We start from the raw sequence: 18235 nt of genomic DNA on the forward strand, positions 1-18235 counted from the left end.
TGCCATCATTCCTTTATTAAATCAAATCAGTGGGTATTTAACAAAAGGGGGTTTGCAGTGGTCGTCTGGTGGGTTATAGAGCTCTGCTCAAGAGCTGCCCTCTGCTTCCTGGAACCGTTTCTGAGCGTGTTTCTCACAGTACATCTGATCACGAAACCAGAAATGGCCTCTCATACTGAGGTTGAGACCACAGTCAGTGCAGACATAGCACTGCTGGTGCCGGTAACAGCCATCTCGAATCTTCACCGCCTCCATCCTGCAGCATGACAGAAATGACAGCAATGACAGGATACAAAATCGCCAGCCCTCAGTCACCTCCCCCGGCTCACTCCGTACAGGGATCAATCCCAGTCCGCGGGGACACAGTAGGATTCAGGGACTACTGGAGAGAGAGAGAGACAGCAAGAGTGAGAGTGAGAGTGTGAGCGAGTCCTTTGGAGCAATGGGCAGCATTATGGAACCGAATCCAGAATGGGCAGCGTCTTTCTGAGGGAGATTACTCCCTCAGCCCATCTAGCTTTGCTTTCTGTGCAGCCACCTCCTGCTGCCTGTTTCACCTCCAGCTGATTACATCCTCAGACCACACTGACTAATACTCACGTAATGTTTGATCCACATTTCTCACACATACGATATTTGGGCACTGGTGTGTCTGGGGCCAAGGGAGAGAATCTTCCAGGGAACTGTACTGCTGCTCCTGGTGGGGGCGGGGGGGGGGGGGGGGGTGGTAGGGGAAAAGGAGATAGAGAGATTCTGTCACACACAGCATCCATATTTCCTCCCTCCCCAGTTACACTATCCATCCTATCCTCCCCTGCTCCTGCACCCTCTCTCATCTCTCCCACAATATCCTCCTAACATCCCAAAAACCTCCTACCCCACGCCCAGCCGAGCCAAGCCCCTCCTCACCATCCTGGTCTGCATCCAGTGCCTCTTGAAGCTGACGGAAACGGTTCGACTGTCGAGGAGGTTCCTTTGCAGCTCGATTCTCCTGGATCATCTTGTAAACCTCCGAGTCTTTGTCAATTCGATTTGAGGAACGACGATCTAGGACCCTGGGGGCAGCGAGGCAAATGGTGTCACGGACAAAAATAAGTCAAAAGGACAATATACAGCCACCCCACTGCCCACCCGAGCACTGCGTATCCCAGAACCACCCACCCAAACGCCGCCCACCCCGAACCATCTACCTGACCCCACCGCCCACCAGAGCACTGCGCACCTGAGATCTGCCTACCCAACCCCACCGCACACCCCAGCAACCCCCACCTGAGCACCACTCGTCCTAGTGCTGCCCACTGTCCTGCCCACCTCACCTCACCCCACCCCACCCCACAGTCCACCCAGGCACTGCTTCCCTGGGCTGGTGGGTGGGTGGGGACGGGTGGGAATCAGTTTGATAAACCCCTGTGGATCAAGCAGCAACACAAACAGCTGCAATGATGCGACGATGTCAGCGATGGACTGGAGAGGTCAACAATCAGAAATCACATAACGTCACAGGCTTTCGCAGCGCTGCTCCTTCATTACTCTCTGAAAGCTGGTGATCTTAAAATCAACCTGCTATATGATAAACTCGTGACTTGAGAAAATACAGTTACAGATTCAGATGGAGTAACAGAATTAAAAGCTCGAATCATAAATTGCAACTTGCGTTCCTACAGCGCGTTCAATAGCGACACTGCAGCTGGGAGTATTGTGCACAGTTGTAGGCCCTGTGTTATTGGAAAACATTGGAGACAGTGCAGAAGCAGTTTACAAGAATGGCTCCAGGAATGAGAAATGTCAGTGATGTTGAAGAAATTGGGACTATTCTCCTTGGACAGAAGCAGTCCGAGAGGAGGTCAGAGCGTGGGCTGGGCTGTGTAGGTAGAGAGATGCTGTAGCCACTTGTAAAAGGAACGAGAACAAAAGAGATAGTAAGAACTGCTGATGCTGGAGTCTGAGATAACAGTGTGGAGCTGGAGGAACACAGCAACACCAGCAGCATCTGAGGCACAGGAAAGTTGACGAACAAACAGGGCACAGATTTAAAGCTACGTGCAAACAAAGCAAGGGTGATGTGAGGAAGAAAAAACTTTTCCACACAGCAAGTAGTTAGTGTTTGGGATGCACTGCCTGGAAGCGTGATGGAGGCAGGTTCAACTGAGAGGCATTTAAGAGGGCACTGGATGGTTATTTATACAGAAACGGGGAGCAGGGAAATGGGGAACAGGCAGGAGGACTGCAAAGTGTCATGATACCCATTTAGGCAGCCAGCACAGGTGTGATGAGCTGAATGGCCCGCTCCTATATTGTAACATTCATTTGCAAAGACACTTCACAGGAACACAAACCAACAGTTCATGTTTGACACGAACCACATTAAAGATGGATGAGCAAACGCACAGGAGGAAGTCAGCTTTCTGAAAGAGCGAAGGATCAAACCAGAGAGTGAAGGGCCCAAGTAACTGAAAGTACTGCCACTGACGGGAAAGGGAATACTGGTGATGTCCTACCCCCACACTGTGACCTGAACCTGCCTCATATATGTCGCTGACCGGCTGTGAGAAAGGCTTCCTTTGGTTGTACAATGTCCTGAGGTGGTGAAACGTGCTGTTGAAATGTTAGTCCTTATGTGAATGGTGTGGGAGATCTGCCGACACACTGACACATACCCTTTGCTCAGAGCAGTGGAACTGGGAGAGTGTGATCCTTCAGTCTGATACCTCACCTCTGAGGGACTCGAGTCTGTGGACAGGCTCACCCTAGGCACAGAGCAGGAACTGGAGATGGGAGAAAGGCTTCTGTGGCCCCTGATTCCTGCCTGGAATCCCTGAAACAAACAGAAGAAGCAAGAGTCAAGACACCAAAGCACCAAACCTACTGGCTGGAAGAGGAGAAAGGCCCTTTAGCCCCTCACCAGGACACTGGGTGAGGGAGTATTCTCCACACAGATGGGCCTCACTGCTCAGGAAATTCCTTTTACCTACATGGGCTCACCGCTCCCTCACTGCTTGCAGTAGTTCCTCACCAGACAGACAGGCATCCCAAGAGTCACAGTGATACAGCATAAATCCCACCCCATCCAGCACCACACGCGCGTACACACACAGCCTCCCTCTCCCTCTTAGACGCGCACACACAGAGAAGACACCTGGGATGTGTGTCTCCCCCAGCAGTTTTGGGATCACCCACCTTTGGCACCGTATTTCCACGAAATGCTGCCTCCTTCTCTTCTGAGCTCCAAACTGAGGACATGGACCTGGAACAAAAAGAAAATTCAATCAAATGTTCTGCACCATTCACAGCTCCTTAAATACTGAGGTATTGAAGGGCATTGGGAACCTTGGTTTTCTTTATATATATTCATGATCCGGATCATGGCGCGTTGGGGACAATTTCAAAGTTTGAAGGTGACTTGAAACTTGAAAGCGTTATAAACTTTTGAGGACAGTGTGGGAATCCAGAAGGACATTGACAGGTTGGCGACGGCGGGGGGCAGTGGCAGATGAAGTTCTTTGCGGAGATGTTGGAGGTGATATACTTTGGTCAGATGAACATTGAAAGCTAATAGAACTGTACCCTCTATTTCATGAAGGAGCAAAGGGACCAGGATATGTGTGTGCACAGACCATTGAAGGGGGCAGATGAAGACATCAGTAAATAAAGCAACTTGTAAAAGGAACGAGAACAAAAGAGATAGTAAGAACTGCTGATGCAGTGCTCCTGGTTTTCTTGATAGGGGCATACAGTACAAGTGCAAAAAGGTGACGTTCAACTTGCATTAGACAGGGAACAGACCCCTCACCTAGAGGGGGCAAGCACATTCAAGTACAATGTCCCCCCTGCCCCTAGAACATTTGACCAACTTGGACCATTTTCTTGTTTCCGTTCATAAGCAAACTCACCTCCTGTTAGTGTTCGGAGAGACGGACTTCCCATCAGGAGCAGGGGAGAGGGATCGCATAGGCGAGAGGTTCGGGGATCGTGGATTACAGCCTGCACTCCACCCTCTCTCGACGAGATTCTTATTCTCATCCCTGAATGGTTGTAGGACAGTCTTGGAAAAGCGTAGAGGAAAAGGGAAAATTTGTCTAATTTCCTGAAACATGGACCTCCACAGCCTCAAGAACATGCAATTCAATATCTCTGTAATAATATTCTAACAGGCTACACAGTCAATGTACAACACATTCCTTTAATAAACACAGGCAATAAGAGTCAATTTGCTCACAGTACTGCAGTGCGCCATCCAACGCAGCGCTCCCTCAGCGCTGACCCTCCGGCAGTGCGACGTTCCAGTATTACTGAGGTGATATTTGGATTCTCAGTGGAGTAATAATGTGATAGAATGGGAAGGGGGGGACTGAGGTAGCTCAGTAATAATCTTACTGAATGAAGAGAAAAAAACCCCCAGCTAAGGAGCTGCTTCCTGCTCCTGATGTTCTAGCTGAAGGTTTGGACTCAATCCCAGAACAGTACTGTCAGCAGTGTTAAGAGATGGTTAGATGGTAGACGGTTGCTTATGCAGCAGGGTACTGTCCCTACTTCTGAGCCAGGAGGCGTGAGCTCACAGCCCACCTGTGCCAAAGGTGTGTAGTAACATCCCAGTACAGGTTCATTCAAAAATACCTGAACATAGAGAGAGGTCGGGGGGGGAGCAAGAGTGCAACGAGACACAGGCACAGAGTGGGAGTGGGAACGGGTTGGGGGGGGGGGGGGGAGGCGAAGAGCAAGAGTGAGACACGCAGACAGAGAGAGATGTAAAGAGACAGACATTACTGAATAGACTGGGGCTATTTTCCCTGGAGCACTGGAAGCTGACAGGTGACTTTATAGAAATTTATAAAATAATGAGGGGCATGGATAGGGTGAATAGGGTCTGTTCCCTGGGGTGGGAGCATCCAAAACTAGAGTGCATAGGTTTGAGTTGGGAGGGGAAAAATTTAAAAGGGACCTAACGGGCAACTTGTTCACACAGAGGGTGGTGTGTGTATGGAATGAGCTGCCAGAGGAAGTGGTGGAGACTGGTACAATTACAGCATTTAAAAGGCATCTGGATGGATATGTGAATAGGAAAGATTTAGAGGGATAGGAGCCAAATGCTGGCAAACAGGGGCTAGGTTAATTTAGGAGGCCTGGTCAGCATGGACGAGTTGGTCTAAAAGGGCCTGTTTCTGTGCTGTATATCTCTATGACCTTCTCAAGCTTGTATTGCCCAAACACGGTGCATGTGAGTGTAGACAGTGAGTCAGTATAGTCCTCAGAGCAACGATAGTGATTTGGCCAGTGCTGGGCCAGAATCAGACTGGAACCACCGCTGTACCTTCCTGAGACACAGCATGGCCTGCAACCAACTCTCACCTGGAATCTCTGCGCAAGGAAGGTGTCAGTGGGAGATCCATCAGAGAGTCCAGGGGAACCTGCCTCTGGCCTTGGATGACAACAAAAAAAAACAGAAACACATTGAGACATTACAACATTGAAAATCAAATTACTTCGAGTCATTAGGAGCACCAGGCCACAGAAGCTAAACTATTGCATGCTCAAACTTCTCTACACAAGGCATTGTTTTCAAATCCGCAAAGACACCAGCCTCATTAAAGTCTATCTGTGTCGTCGTAAGGTGTTGTGGCATAGTGGTACCCACCCTTACTCTGAACCAGGCCTGGATTCAAGTCCCACCTCTTCCTGAGGTCTGCAATAACACATCTGAATAAATGGATGAGCCAACATTGATATGTATCATGGTGGTTACTGGATTTAAAAACCCAGGGAAAGATGCTCAAACCCAGAAAGCTGCAGTTTCAGAATATCAGCAAGAGGTATATTTTCCAAAGGGAGAGAAACACAGAGGCCAAGACCCAGGCAAGAGCACTCCTAATACTCAGCCAGAAAATGAACTTCTGTCCCTGGGTGACAGGCCTGAGATCCGCCTGACAGACCGGGTCCCTAAACAGTGACCCAGCAACAGGCAGCACAAGGGTGACGGAGGTGATACACTCAGACTCAGTGCAGGAACGAAAGCACCAAGACTCAGAGCTGGTACAACAGTCTCTGAGTCACAAATGTTGATGCGCCCACGGTTAACGGACTCATTCAACATTATTCTGTTCGGGGGGGAAAGTCACCGGGATAGTCCCTCTCATGCTAACCAGCATCAGGCCAGAGTCAGACAGCATTTACCACCAAACAGCTCCTTTTTGATCCACTGAGTCCCCCACTCTGGGGGAAAAATCTTTTTGCTATCCACCCTGTCTATACCCCTCATGGTTTTGTTGATCTCAATCAGGTTCCCCCATCAATCTCCGTCTTTCTAATGAAAATAATCCTAATCTACTCAACCTCTCTTCATAGCTAGCACCCTCCATATCAGGCAACATCCTGGTGAACCTCCTCTGCACCCTCTCCAAAGCATCCACATCCTTTTGGTAATGTGGCGACCAGAACTGCACACAGTATTCCAAATGTGGCCAAACTAAAGTCCTATACAACTGCAACATGACCTGCCAACTCTTGTACTCAATACCCGCCCAATGAAGGAAAGCATGCCGTATGCCTTCTTGACCCCTCAATCCACCCGCATTGCCACCTTCAGGGAACAATGGACCTGAACACCCAGATCTCTCTGTTCATCAATTTTCCCCAGGACTTTTCCATTTACTGTATAGGTCACTCTTGAATTGGATCTTCCACAATAGCCTCCTCCATCATCAGTTTGAACCCTCTCCCCCTCCAACCCATTCCCCTCCACCCCTGTACCCTGAAAGGAAAGCCTGCGACAAGGGGAGCAGACTGGTTTTTAAAAGTGGCAGGTATAAAGGTCAGTGGGAATTCAAAAGGGTGGGCAATGGAGGGGAGTGCACCAGACACACAAACACACTCATGGATACCAACTGCTTTCAGACACCCTGAAACATCGCCCTATTCCTGCTCCATTTGCTATGCTTATCGATACTGCTTGCCCAAGTTACACTGAACCCCAACTGGTTACCCTCCAGCCTGCAGCCTGAGCAAACCTGTCCTCTCCCTCAGTCCCTGCATTAGCAGCACGCCTGGTACCAGAGGCACTGGAACACACCGCATGGCCGCGCAGTGTCAGACTGAGGGAGTGGTGGGTCACAACAGTATCGTGCACCAGCCTCTCCTCCAAGCGGACCCTGGGCCTTACGGGCACAGCCAGCACAGGACTGACAGACAAAGCTGAGGACTTACCTCATCCAGTGGCAGGCAGTAATTCTCTGTACTCGGAGACAAAGCACCCACCCCCCCAACACAAAGGCTGTGTCCCCAACCTTCCAGCAACTCTCCCAGCCACACACCTCTCAACGTTGAGGATGAGGTCTCCTTCACACATTCGGATCCTGTTCTGAGCCTCCATGTTGAGCATGTCACAGGTTTCAGCCCCATTGATGCTGGTGATCTGGTCTCCAAGGCGGAGATCCACTAAATCTGCTTTGCTCCCACTGGTCACCTGTGAGCAGAGAAGGGAAAGAGAGGTGTTCAATTTCTGAAGAGTTCCTTTTGTGTCGCTTTATTTACTGAGTCCAGCTGGATGAGTAAATGAAGGACATTGGGATAATTGGCACCAGGAGCAGGCCAGATATTGAGACGTAAGGAGAACTAATTTTCCTTTTACAGAGTGAGCTGCAGCAATCCCTGGCATGTTCCTGAAAAGGAACAGCAATGGGAACTTCAGAAACAAAACAAAAAGAGAATTAAATAAATACATGAACGATGTCAGAGTTGAACCCATCCAGGCCGGCGTGGGGAGTATTCCATCATACTCCTGACTTGTCACATGTAGACAGTGGTCAAGCTTTGGAGCATCAGGAAGGGATTTATTCACTGCACCATTCAAAACCTCTAACCTGCTTTTGTAGCCACTGTTTAGAGGGAAGGTCCAGTCCAGTTTGTGGTCGATGGTAACCCAGAGGGGGGTGATCATGGGGAATTTAGAAATGGTAACACCAGTGAACGTGAGAGGGGAGTTGAAGAGAATATTTTCACTCGGAGATGCTCATTGCCTGGCTCCATGTGGAGTCTATGTATCTTTCACCTTCTCAACACAGGCTGGGTATTGTCCAGCTCAGGCAGCATATGGACACAGATTGCCTCAGGGTGTGGGGCAGGGCACAGTGTGTCAGTGATAGACTACCACAGGCCTTCATTCAAGGAACAGCTCCTGTGTGTCCTAGATAAGTATGTACCTGTCAGGCAGGGAGGAAACTGTAGAGCGTGGGAGCCGTGGTTTATGAAGGGTGTGGAATCTCTGGTCAAGATGAAGAAGAAGGCTTATGTTAGGATGAGATGTGAAGGCTCAGTTAGGGCACTTGAGGGCTACGTGGTAGCCAGGGAAGACCTAAAGAGAGAGCTCAGAAGAACCAGGAGGAGACATGAAAAGTTGTTGGCAGATACGATCAGGGTAAACCCTAAGGCTTTCTATCCATATTTAAGGAATAAAAGAATGACGAAAGTAAGATTAGGCCCAATCAAGGATAGTAGTGGTAAGTTGTGTGTGGAGTCAGATGAGATAGGGGAAGCGCTAAATGAATATTTTTCAATAGTATTCACTCTAGAAAACGACAATGTTGTCGAGGAGAATACTGAGATACAGGCTACTAGACTAGGTGGGATTGAGGTTCACATGGAAGAGGTTATTAGAAACCCTTCAGAGGGTGAAGATAGATAAATCCCCGGGCTGGATGGGATTTATCCTCGGATCCTCTGGGAAGCCAGGGAGAAGATTGCCGAGCCTTTGGCATTGATCTTTAACTCGTCATTGTCTACAGGAATAGTGCCAGACGACTGGAGGATAGCAAATGTGGTTCCCCTGTTCAAGAAGGGGAGTAGAGACAACCCTGGTAATTATAGACCATTGAGCCTTCCCTCAGTTGTTGGTAAAGTGTTGGAAAAGGTTATAAGGGATAGGATTTATAAACATCTAGAAGAGAATAAATTGATTAGGGATAGTCAGCACGATTTTGTGAAGGGAAGGTCATGCCTCACAAACATTATTGAGTTCTTTGATTAGGTGACCAAACAGGTAGATGAGAGTAAACCGGTTGATGTGGTGTATATGGATTTCTGCAAGGTGTTCGATAAGGTTCCCCACAGTAGGCTATTGTGCAAAATGCGGAGGAATGGAATTGTGGGAGATATTGCAGTTTGGATCGGAAATTGGCTTGCTGAAAGAAGACAGAGGGTGGTAGTTGATGGGAAATGTTCATCCTGGAGACCAGTTACTAGTGGTGTACCAGAAGGGTCGGTGTTGGGTCCACTGCTGTTTGTCATTTTTATAAATGACCTGGATGAGGGCGTAGAAGGATGGGTTAGTAAATTTGCAGATGACACTAAGGTCGGTGGAGTTGTGGATAGTGACGAAGGATGCTGTAGGTTGCAGAGAGACATAGATAAGCTGCAGAGCTGGGCTGAGAGGTGGCAAATGGAGTTTAATGCGGACAAATGTGAGGTGATGCACTTTGGTAGGAGTAACCAGAAGGCAAAGTACTGGGCTAATGGTAAGATTCTTAGTAGTGTAGATGAGCAGAGAGATCTCGGTGTCAATGTACACAGATCCTTGAAAGTTGCCACCCAGGTTGACAGGGCTGTTAAGAAGGCATACAGTGTTTTAGCTTTTATGAATAGAGGGGTCGAGTTCCGGAACCAAGAGGTTATGGTGAAGCTGTACAAAACTCTGGTGCGACCGCACTTGGAGCACTGTGTACAGTTCTGGTCAGCACATTATAAGAAGGATGCGGAAGCTTTGGAAAGGGTGAAGAGGAGATTTACTAGGATGTTGCCTGGTATGGAGGGAAGGTCTTACGAGGAAAGGCTGAGGGACTTGAGGCTGTTTTCATTAGAGAGAAGAAAGTTGAGAGGTGACTGAATTGAAATATATAAAATAATCAGAGGGTTAGATAGGGTTGATAGGGAGAGCCTTTTTCCTAGGATGGTGACGGCGAGCACGAGGGGGCATAGCTTTAAATTGAGGGGTGAAAGATATAGGACAGATGTCAGAGGTAGTTTCTTTACTCAGAGAGTGGTGAGGGAATGGAACGCTTTGCCTGCAACGGTAGTAGATTCGCCAACTTTAGGTACATTTAAGTCGTCATTGGACAAGCATATGGACGTACATGGAATAGTGTAGGTTAGATGGGCTTGAGATCGGTATGACAGGTCGGCATAGCATCGAGGGCCGAAGGGCCTGTACTGTGCTGTAATGTTCTATGTTCATGGTGAAGGGACAGTAATACAGGTTGTTTGTCCAGTGCTGGGATCCGTGTTGGGTGACATTATCACAGACAGGCCAACAGGAAAGTGTTGAAACAAAACCCAATTCCAGCAGCACTGCAGGAGAGGGACCAGCATGGGGAACTGCTCATGCTCCAGGTTGTCAAAACAATAGATGTGCAGCCACCCAGCATGAGTCAGCATCCAAACTGGCTCACAGCCAGTGTCCCACAGAAAAATCAGACAACTGACAAGACACCAAGAAGTGTGAAGCAGTGGCAATGTAGAGACAGCACTGAAGGGAAGCACAGGCAATGTTTTGTTTTGACCTCAGTTCAATTTTACATCATCTCTTCACTCCCATCGCTAGCGAAACAAGGTGTGGAAATAAAGAGCCAAACTGAGCAGCTGGAGTAAGGACAAAGTGACAATTGTTTAGATTGGGTGGAACTCAGAAACTATTCCAACATCTTACAGCAAGAGAGCTCAGTTTCCACATTTCAACAGAGGATGAAACAAGATTGCTATCACAAAGGGTGCTCGACTGGTCCAGGCGGGGACATGGGGGGCAAGAGTGCACAGCGAGAGCAAGGAGGGGACGAGTGAGTGCGGGCAAGCACGTGAGTGAGATCAAAATATAACGTGAAGGCAGAGACAGACAAAGTGGTGGAGGGACAGCTGAAAGAGAGAGGAAGTGACATACACGAAGGCAGACAGACAGGAAGACAGAACGAGAGAGAGAGAGAGAAAGGAAGAGAAAACAAGAGAGTAAAAGAAAGAGAGGAGGGGAAAGAGAAGGTGGGGGGATGGGGGAAAGAAGGGATGGAAGGGAATGGGTGAAAAATGCTATCAAAAATGTCAATGGTGTCGAGGGTTCTGATGGACTCTGGTTCTGAGCTTGTCATCTCTAGGTCTTGAGTTTAACCATATCCCAGTGCACGAGCAAATGAAAATGTCGTGGTTCTGAACCAATGAAACTGCTGTTAAAACCCAGCGGGTGATCGTACCTCCAAATGCTGTGAACATGTGACTGCAATCCCCGTACAGTCCCAGGCCACTGGCTCCTGATGCCTTCAGGGCCAGTACAGGGAGCAGGTTAATGAATGCAGCTCTGCTCGTTACACCCACTTTCTGGGAATGAATTAAAGATAAACAATGACAGCTGATGTGGCTTCAGAGAGGGCTCAGCTGCAACCACTAGTGGGGCAACATGTGGTCCAGTCCTTTCACACTGCATATTACAGCACGGCGTCCAGCTCAAAAAAAATTCCTGACTGAAGAACTCTTGGTTAAATCTCTCCTCATTCTTGTTAATGCCCCGACTCCAACAACATATAAAGTAATCAGAGGGTTAGATAGGGTGGTTAGGGAGAGCCTTTTTCCTAGGATGGTGACGGCGAGCACTAGGGGGCATAGCTTTAAATTGAGGCGTGAAAGATATAGGACAGATGTCAGAGGTGGTGTCTTTACTCAGAGAGTAGTAAGGGAATGGAACGCTTTGCCTGCAACGGTAATAGATTTGCCAACTTTAAGTACACTTAAGTCATCATTGGATAAGCATGTGGACGTACATGGAATAATGTAGGTTAGATGGGCCTGAGATCGGTATGACAGGTCGGCACAACAGAGGGCCGAAGGGCCTGTACTGTAATGTTCTATATTCTATAAATGTCCCCAGGCCTACATACAGCTGTGGAATCACTCAGTTCCAGCTCCATTTGAGGGAATCCATCTGAAGCCCTCATGTATCTGCTGCCTTTGATAGGTCATCACTTCCCAGATTAGGTCTAGCCAGTGTCTGTCCCAACCTCCTTCTGCACGCAGCAAATGTCCTACTTTTGTATTAAAAGCCAAAAGAACTGTGGATGCTGTAAATCAGGAACAAAAACAAAGTTGCTGGCAAACCCTCTGAGGAAGTGTCACTGGACTCGAAACGTTAACTCTGTTTTCTTCTCCGCAGATGCTGCCAGACCCGCTGAGCTTTTCCAGCAACTTTGTTTTTGTTCCTACTTTTGCATTATCTGCCCAGAGAAGGAAGGCTGACAATCTCACATTAAGCACTGACACTGAAATACTGCTATCCAATCAATCTATAACCTCAGTCTTACTGCACCATAAACATCAATATGACCTTCCTACTCCTCCTCCGAGTAATGCCATCACCACCCTCTCTTGGGATCACAGGGACACTGAAAACCTACTTATACGTTCCACTGGGATAACAAGGTGTAGAGCTGGATGAAAACAGCATGCTAAGCAGCATCAGAGGAGCAGGAAAGGCGACATTTCAGGCCTAGGTCCTTCTTCAGAAGAATCAGCTTTCCTGCTCATCAGAGTGCTGTATGAACCAACAAATCCATTCACATCCCCAAGGGAAGCAAAGCTTCCATATCCTTGACCCCTCTGCATCCTGTGGTTAAATTTTAACTGTGCTCTGAATGAGCTTTAGGAAGGATGCTTCATGGGGAGTGTAGAAGGAGCTTTATTCCTGCACTGTCCCTGTCCTGGGTGAGTTTGGTTTAATTTAATTTTCAGTCAGGGCAGGACCAGGCATCACCAGGCCTGGGTTGGGAACGGGCGGTGGTGAGATGGTGGTGTGGGGGGGGGGGTTCAGTTTCGACAAAGTTCCCACCACTTTTCCTTGTTTGCAGCCTCGGAGGAGGGAAAAGGTTGTGGAACGGACTGGCTAACAGGCTAATCACTTTGCCTACTAATCCAGTGACAGGGGAAAAATCCAGAGCATGACATTTAATGTCCAGCTGATTTGGAAGTTACAGAGAATGTGTGCAAACAGGAATGAGAAAGGAGACAGAATACATCGAGTAAACCCCAGCAAAATGCTCATTAGCAAGAAGCACCTCACCATCACAAGCTCCAGCTCAACATTCAATGCCAGCACATTGGAAAAAAAAAGCCAGCTTTAAATTTGAGAGGTGGATATCACTGCCTGGGCCCAGCATTTATTACTTGTCCCTAGTTGCCCCCTTGAGAAGGTGGGGGTGGGCTGCCTTCTTGAATCTCTGCAGTCCATGGGCTGGAAGTTGACCCACATTGCCCTTAGGGAGGGAATTCCAGGATCTTAACTAAACAACAGTGAAGGAATGTTGATATATTTCCAAGTCAAGACAGGAGTGGCTTGAAGGGAAACTTGCTGTGGAGTTCCCATGTAACTGCTGTCATTGTCCTTTTAGATCAAAGTGGTTGAGAGTTTGGAAGGTGCTATCTAAGGATTTTGTGAATTCCTGCAGTGAATCTTGTAAATGGTACACACTGCTGCTACTGAGCATCAGTGGGTGGAGGCAGTGGGATGTTTGTGCATGTGGTGCCAATCGAGCAGGGGCCACTTTGTCCTGCATGCTGTCAAGTTTCTTGAGTGTTGTTGGGGCTGCCCCCATCCAGGGCAAGTGGGGAGTATTCCATCACACGCCTGACTTGAAGGTGGTGGACAGGCTTCTGGGAGTCAGGAGGTGAGTTACTTGCTAAAGAATTCCTACCTCTTGAAGGCAGGTGAGAGAGATGGAGTTTGTCGTTAAGGGTAGGGATGTGGGGGAGGGAAGCAGAGACCATGGGTAAGGGGAAGTGAATGTGTGCGTGTGTGGTGAGGGAGAAGGGGTGCCTACAGAGCGAATTGGGAGGGGGGGGGGTACGTGTTTGGAAACTGAAGGGCTGGAAAGTTGTGTGTGTGAGCTCCCACAGAAAAGTACCGCAGACGTTGCTTTGCTCGTCAGCTCCTGGCTCAGAGAAGGTGGCTGAGAGGAAGCGTTAACCTTTCCCAGTCCAAACAGTTCCCAATCCCACTCGTACAGCTCTTTTTTTTTCCCTCAGGAAGATTCCTGCTTTCAGCGCTGGGCCACACGAAGCACGGGCGGAGCTAGGCGCTACGCAGAGGCAGCAAATGTGACTCCCTGCCGGATTCGCGCTGTAGCTGACGTTCTAGCAGAGCCGGCCCAGGCACTCACCTTAGAGACAGCGATGGTTTTGTGAAAGTCTCTGCCGCCGGTAATGCGGAATCCCCAGGGTCCGGGACCACACAGTTTCACCGTCCGAGACATCTCGCTGCGCAGCTCGACACCATCAGCCCGGGCGCCCGCCCCTTAAACCTCGGGCTCCACCCTTCCCTCTCTCTCTCTCTCTCCTGCTGCTCACCTTCATTAGAAATCCGGCTCCTCCCAAATCTGCTGGCTGTGCTCCCAGCCCAGGTTCAGTGCACGCAGAACCTACCGGCCCTGCCAGGCACAGGCAACGGGGACTGTTGCAACTCAACTGTGCTGCCGTACACAGTCAAATAGCCCTCCACTGAAGGAAAGTTGAGAGGGAAGCAAGTGAATGTAAAGCAACCACTGGGCTTGTTCCTGAACCAAAGCCCTGGGCTACAGGGTGTCTGTTGTTGGTGGTACACGTTCACAAAACCCAAAATGTTGCTTCATCATAAATTACCTAAAAACCAGAAGCCAATTCCTCGGTTCCTATTCGACAATTCTTAAATGTTCACTCTGGTGATGAAATCTCTCCCCCTCCCCGTCTCTGTTATCAGCTCAATTCAGACAGCCCTCTCCCCCTCACTCACTAATGGAGCCATTCAGGCCATCGAAGATGGATTTCCTTCAGCCTGCTCAAAGCCTCTCCACCAGCCTCTGAGTGTTTAGTATTTGGGGAGAGGTTTTGTTCATTTCTCATTGTGGATGGCAGCAACTTGAAAAAGCAGGAGTGCTGAGGGGCAGAATCAGCCCAATGCAAGTTGTGAGTAGCTCCCAGTGCGCAGGGATCTTCGAAACGCCGAGCAGACTCACAGCTCAGTCAGGAAGGTTGTAAAATTGAATTCCACAGCCCTCCTGCTCAATCACAGATTGCTTCCTGATAACATTACTGTAAAAGCCAAGTGGTTTCCATTGGACCCCCTGCTCCGGTGTCACAGCGCACCCAACCCCTTCCTGATGCCCTCGGGCAATTAGGGAGGGGCAATGAATGTGGCTTGGCCAGTTCCACGCACACATTCCAGGAGCCAATTAAAAATAAACTTTGGGGGAATCATACATGTCAGAGCTGAAAACATACAGTGCTGTCAACAGGTCAAGCTTTATCCACGGAGAGACAGAAACCAAGTAAACATTTTTGGCAGTGGACATGTCCTCAGAACTAGGAAGCACAAGAGGGAGCCGGTCTGTGACAAGATGTGAGGCAGAGAAGATGAAATTCTAAAGAGGACGATGATGTGGGCCGTGATGGCAATGGGGCAGTGTAAGAAACAAGTGGAGTTTCGAGGTGGGGGCTAAATACAAACAGCAGAATTGGACATACCAGAAGTTGCTCCATGAAAAAGCTAATGGGGCCGGCCTTTAGTGGCTGAGAAGAGTCCTGCATGTCTCTTCAGAATTGGAGGTAGAGGAGTGAAGGAATGGAAGGGAGGAATCATAAATGGACCCTCTGAAGGTGAAGGCAGTGTAGACATTGAGACAAAGTTGATGGGATGCAATGGTTTAGTGATGCTGGTGGTCACTGACGTCCCTGTCAGGAGTCATACAGCGATAGTAGGAACTGCAGTTGCTGGAGAATCTGAGACAACAAGGTGTAGATCTGGATGAACACAGCAGGCCAAGCAGCATCAGAGGAGCAGGGCCGAGACCCTACCGTCTAACAGCTTTAATTGAAATCACAAGCTTTTGGAGCACTGCTTCTCCATCAGGCGAAGTACTGATGTACCTGGAAAGAGCTGAGGGTCAAGCTCAGGGAGGAGTTCAGGAGGACTGAGAATGTCTCACCGTCTCCACCAGAGTTAGCTCCTTGTATCTCCCCCTCTGTCACATTGCTTACCATGGTCTTTCAGCTCCCCCAGTTTCTGCTGAATCCCGTATTCTACATTTTCACTCAAACCATTTCGATGCCAGGCCCCTCACATGCTGTCCTCTCTGTCACCTTGACTTATTGTGAACTCTGTTCTGTGTCTTAATTCACAGCAAATCACCTTTCCTGATCACCCTGTGAGTTCACTGACCTATACCGATTACAACACCTTGATTTTTAAAATAGTCATCATACTTTTCAAATTCTTTCTTGGCCTCTCCCCTCCCTGCCTCTGTATCTGATACCAGACCTGCAACCCTCAGAGATTTTGACTCTCTTCCAGTTCTGGCCTGATGAACATTCCTGATTGTGAAGTACTACACCAGACTCAATTGAATGGTTCAAAATCAAGATGTGTGAGCAGAACGGACATGGACAAGCTGTCTCCATTGCGGGAAGATCAAGAGACAGACGACACAGATTCAGTGTATACATCAAAAGGAGCAACGGTGGAGTGAGGAGCACTATTTCATGCAACCAGTGGTGCTATCCAAATGCAAGTTTGCTGCACCTTCTGATGGTTGTTTGTCAGTCCCGCTGCCATGTTCAGTCAGAGAAGCAGAAAGCTAGAAGCAGGGCAGAGGAAATGGAGAAATTTACAAATTGAAGAGGAAGGAAACTCTGTGCTGTGTGTTCAGAAGAGGCTGAGAGTCTTGGTGACGATCACCACAATTCTGTCACTGCAGTTTGACCACATCCTCTCGGAATAGAATCAGTTTCTCCTTCACTGGTGATCTGGATTGGGGCATGAGTCTCTCCCAGATGCTGTATTTTTCACACATATTGACTGGAGATGGGGTAGAAATAGGGATCACTCCCCTTATTCAAGATAATTGTTGCAGGGCTGGAATAGTGCAAGGGGGTTCCTCCCCACCTCACTATTTATTTCTGGCATGACACGGATTTATTGCCCAATGCTAGATGTCCCACAGAAGTGATGGTGTTGGAGAGGTGCCTTTTTGAACCGCACAGAGTGGGTTTGATACAACTGATAGTCCACCAAAGAGTCAGTGAAAAATCAGTGTCATCGAGTTGCATTTTATGCTGGGAGGGCAGCTTTCCTTCCTCAACAATATCATTGAGCCAATCTGATTTTGACACCGTCCTACAAGATAATTCTCAAAGGATTGTCGTAGGATTTGAATTCCTACAAGACTGAGAGAAATCATCAACCTGACTGCACCTCCACACCTTGCCCAATCCCTTCAACCCCTTTTATACCCAAAAGTCTAACAATCGGAGCCTTGAATATAATCAACAACTGATCACCTGTAGCTGGCCAAGTTTGAGAATTCCAAAGATTTGCCACTTTGAGGGGTTTTTTTTAATGACAGTCGGGAAATGGCCAGGAAACATTTTTGTTCCAGCATCTATCCTGACAAGCCCCTGAGAATTTTCTGTTGCGGAGATCCCTCCTATTTTTCTAGCCTCCAGGGAGTACTGGCCTTATGTACTCAATCTCTTTGAAAAGACAACCTGTCAGCCAAGGCAGCAGCAAAGCGAACCTTTTCTGTACTGCCTCTCGGGCAAGTGTGACCTTCCTTAGGCAAATAAGGCATGGAGTCAGATCTCTGTCTTCCTATATTCTAATGTTCTTGTTTTAAAAAAACAAACATACCCTTTGCCTCTCTAACTGCCTGCTGTACATACAATTACATGAGTCTGGAGAAGAGTCAAATGTGCTCCACTGATGCTGCAAGACCTGCTGTGTTTTATTCCCCAGCATTTTGTTTTACAACACTACGACCAGCTACAAAGAAACCCAGGTCTGTCTGAAAGTAAACATTTCCTACTGTCTCCATAGTCTAGGAATTCCCAGAGTGCAAACTTCACTGTGCACCCTCCCACAGACCCAACTGTCACCTTCTGCAGCTTATCTGGGAGCTCTTCTCAAACAGGTTGTCTTGGCAAAGGAACACACCATGATGCTGAGGATGAATCCTGAGAGTGACTGTCTTTGTCTTTTATTAAAAGGAAAATATTTGTAGGGCACCCTTCCCAAACTGCTAAACAGGCAATGCAATTCCATTGTCATGGGAAACTGTTAAATAATGTTGATTGAAGGCCAGATACACAGATCACACAGGAGAATGGCCCTCCTCTGTTTCCATTTGTGAGCCTGGGATATTTTAGATTTACTCAAGAGCTGGTGCAGACAGGTTTAAGTGTTCAACAGCAC

At 48.3% G+C, this 18235-nt stretch overlaps 1 protein-coding gene across 2 annotated transcripts; it reads right to left on the bottom strand.

Moving 5' to 3' along the window:
• Positions 1-15018, bottom strand: pdlim2 (PDZ and LIM domain 2 (mystique)). Of its 2 annotated transcripts, none has more exons than XM_048523172.2 (9): positions 14175-15018; positions 7305-7456; positions 5347-5416; positions 3891-4042; positions 3178-3244; positions 2658-2815; positions 910-1055; positions 601-697; positions 1-256 (listed from the first exon to the last, which is right to left on the bottom strand). In XM_048523172.2, exons 1-9 carry the CDS (start codon positions 14265-14267, stop codon positions 88-90), a joined length of 1104 nt encoding a protein of 367 aa, XP_048379129.1. In that variant the 5' UTR covers positions 14268-15018; the 3' UTR covers positions 1-87. The 2 variants fall into 2 exon arrangements, with proteins under 2 accessions (XP_048379129.1, XP_048379130.1); XM_048523173.2 differs by lacking the exon at positions 1-256 and adding an exon at positions 263-382.
• Positions 15019-18235: the final 3217 nt, after the last annotated feature.

The sequence above is a fragment of the Stegostoma tigrinum genome, chromosome 40 (assembly GCF_030684315.1).
Source record: "Stegostoma tigrinum isolate sSteTig4 chromosome 40, sSteTig4.hap1, whole genome shotgun sequence".
Classification (NCBI taxonomy): Eukaryota; Metazoa; Chordata; class Chondrichthyes; order Orectolobiformes; family Stegostomatidae; genus Stegostoma; species Stegostoma tigrinum.

Bases quoted from the DNA above. Each gene is read 5' to 3' on its own strand.
- pdlim2 (XM_048523172.2), bottom strand. From the start codon at position 14,267: ATGTCTCGGACGGTGAAACTGTGTGGTCCCGGACCCTGGGGATTCCGC. The intron at 5,417-7,304 runs GTGTGTGGCTGG...TTGTCATCCAAG, and splicing joins CTCATCCTCAACGTTGAGAG to GCCAGAGGCAGGTTCCCCTG. The intron at 3,245-3,890 runs GTGAGTTTGCTT...TTTTTGTTCCAG, and splicing joins TCTCCGAACACTAACAGGAG to GTCCATGTCCTCAGTTTGGA.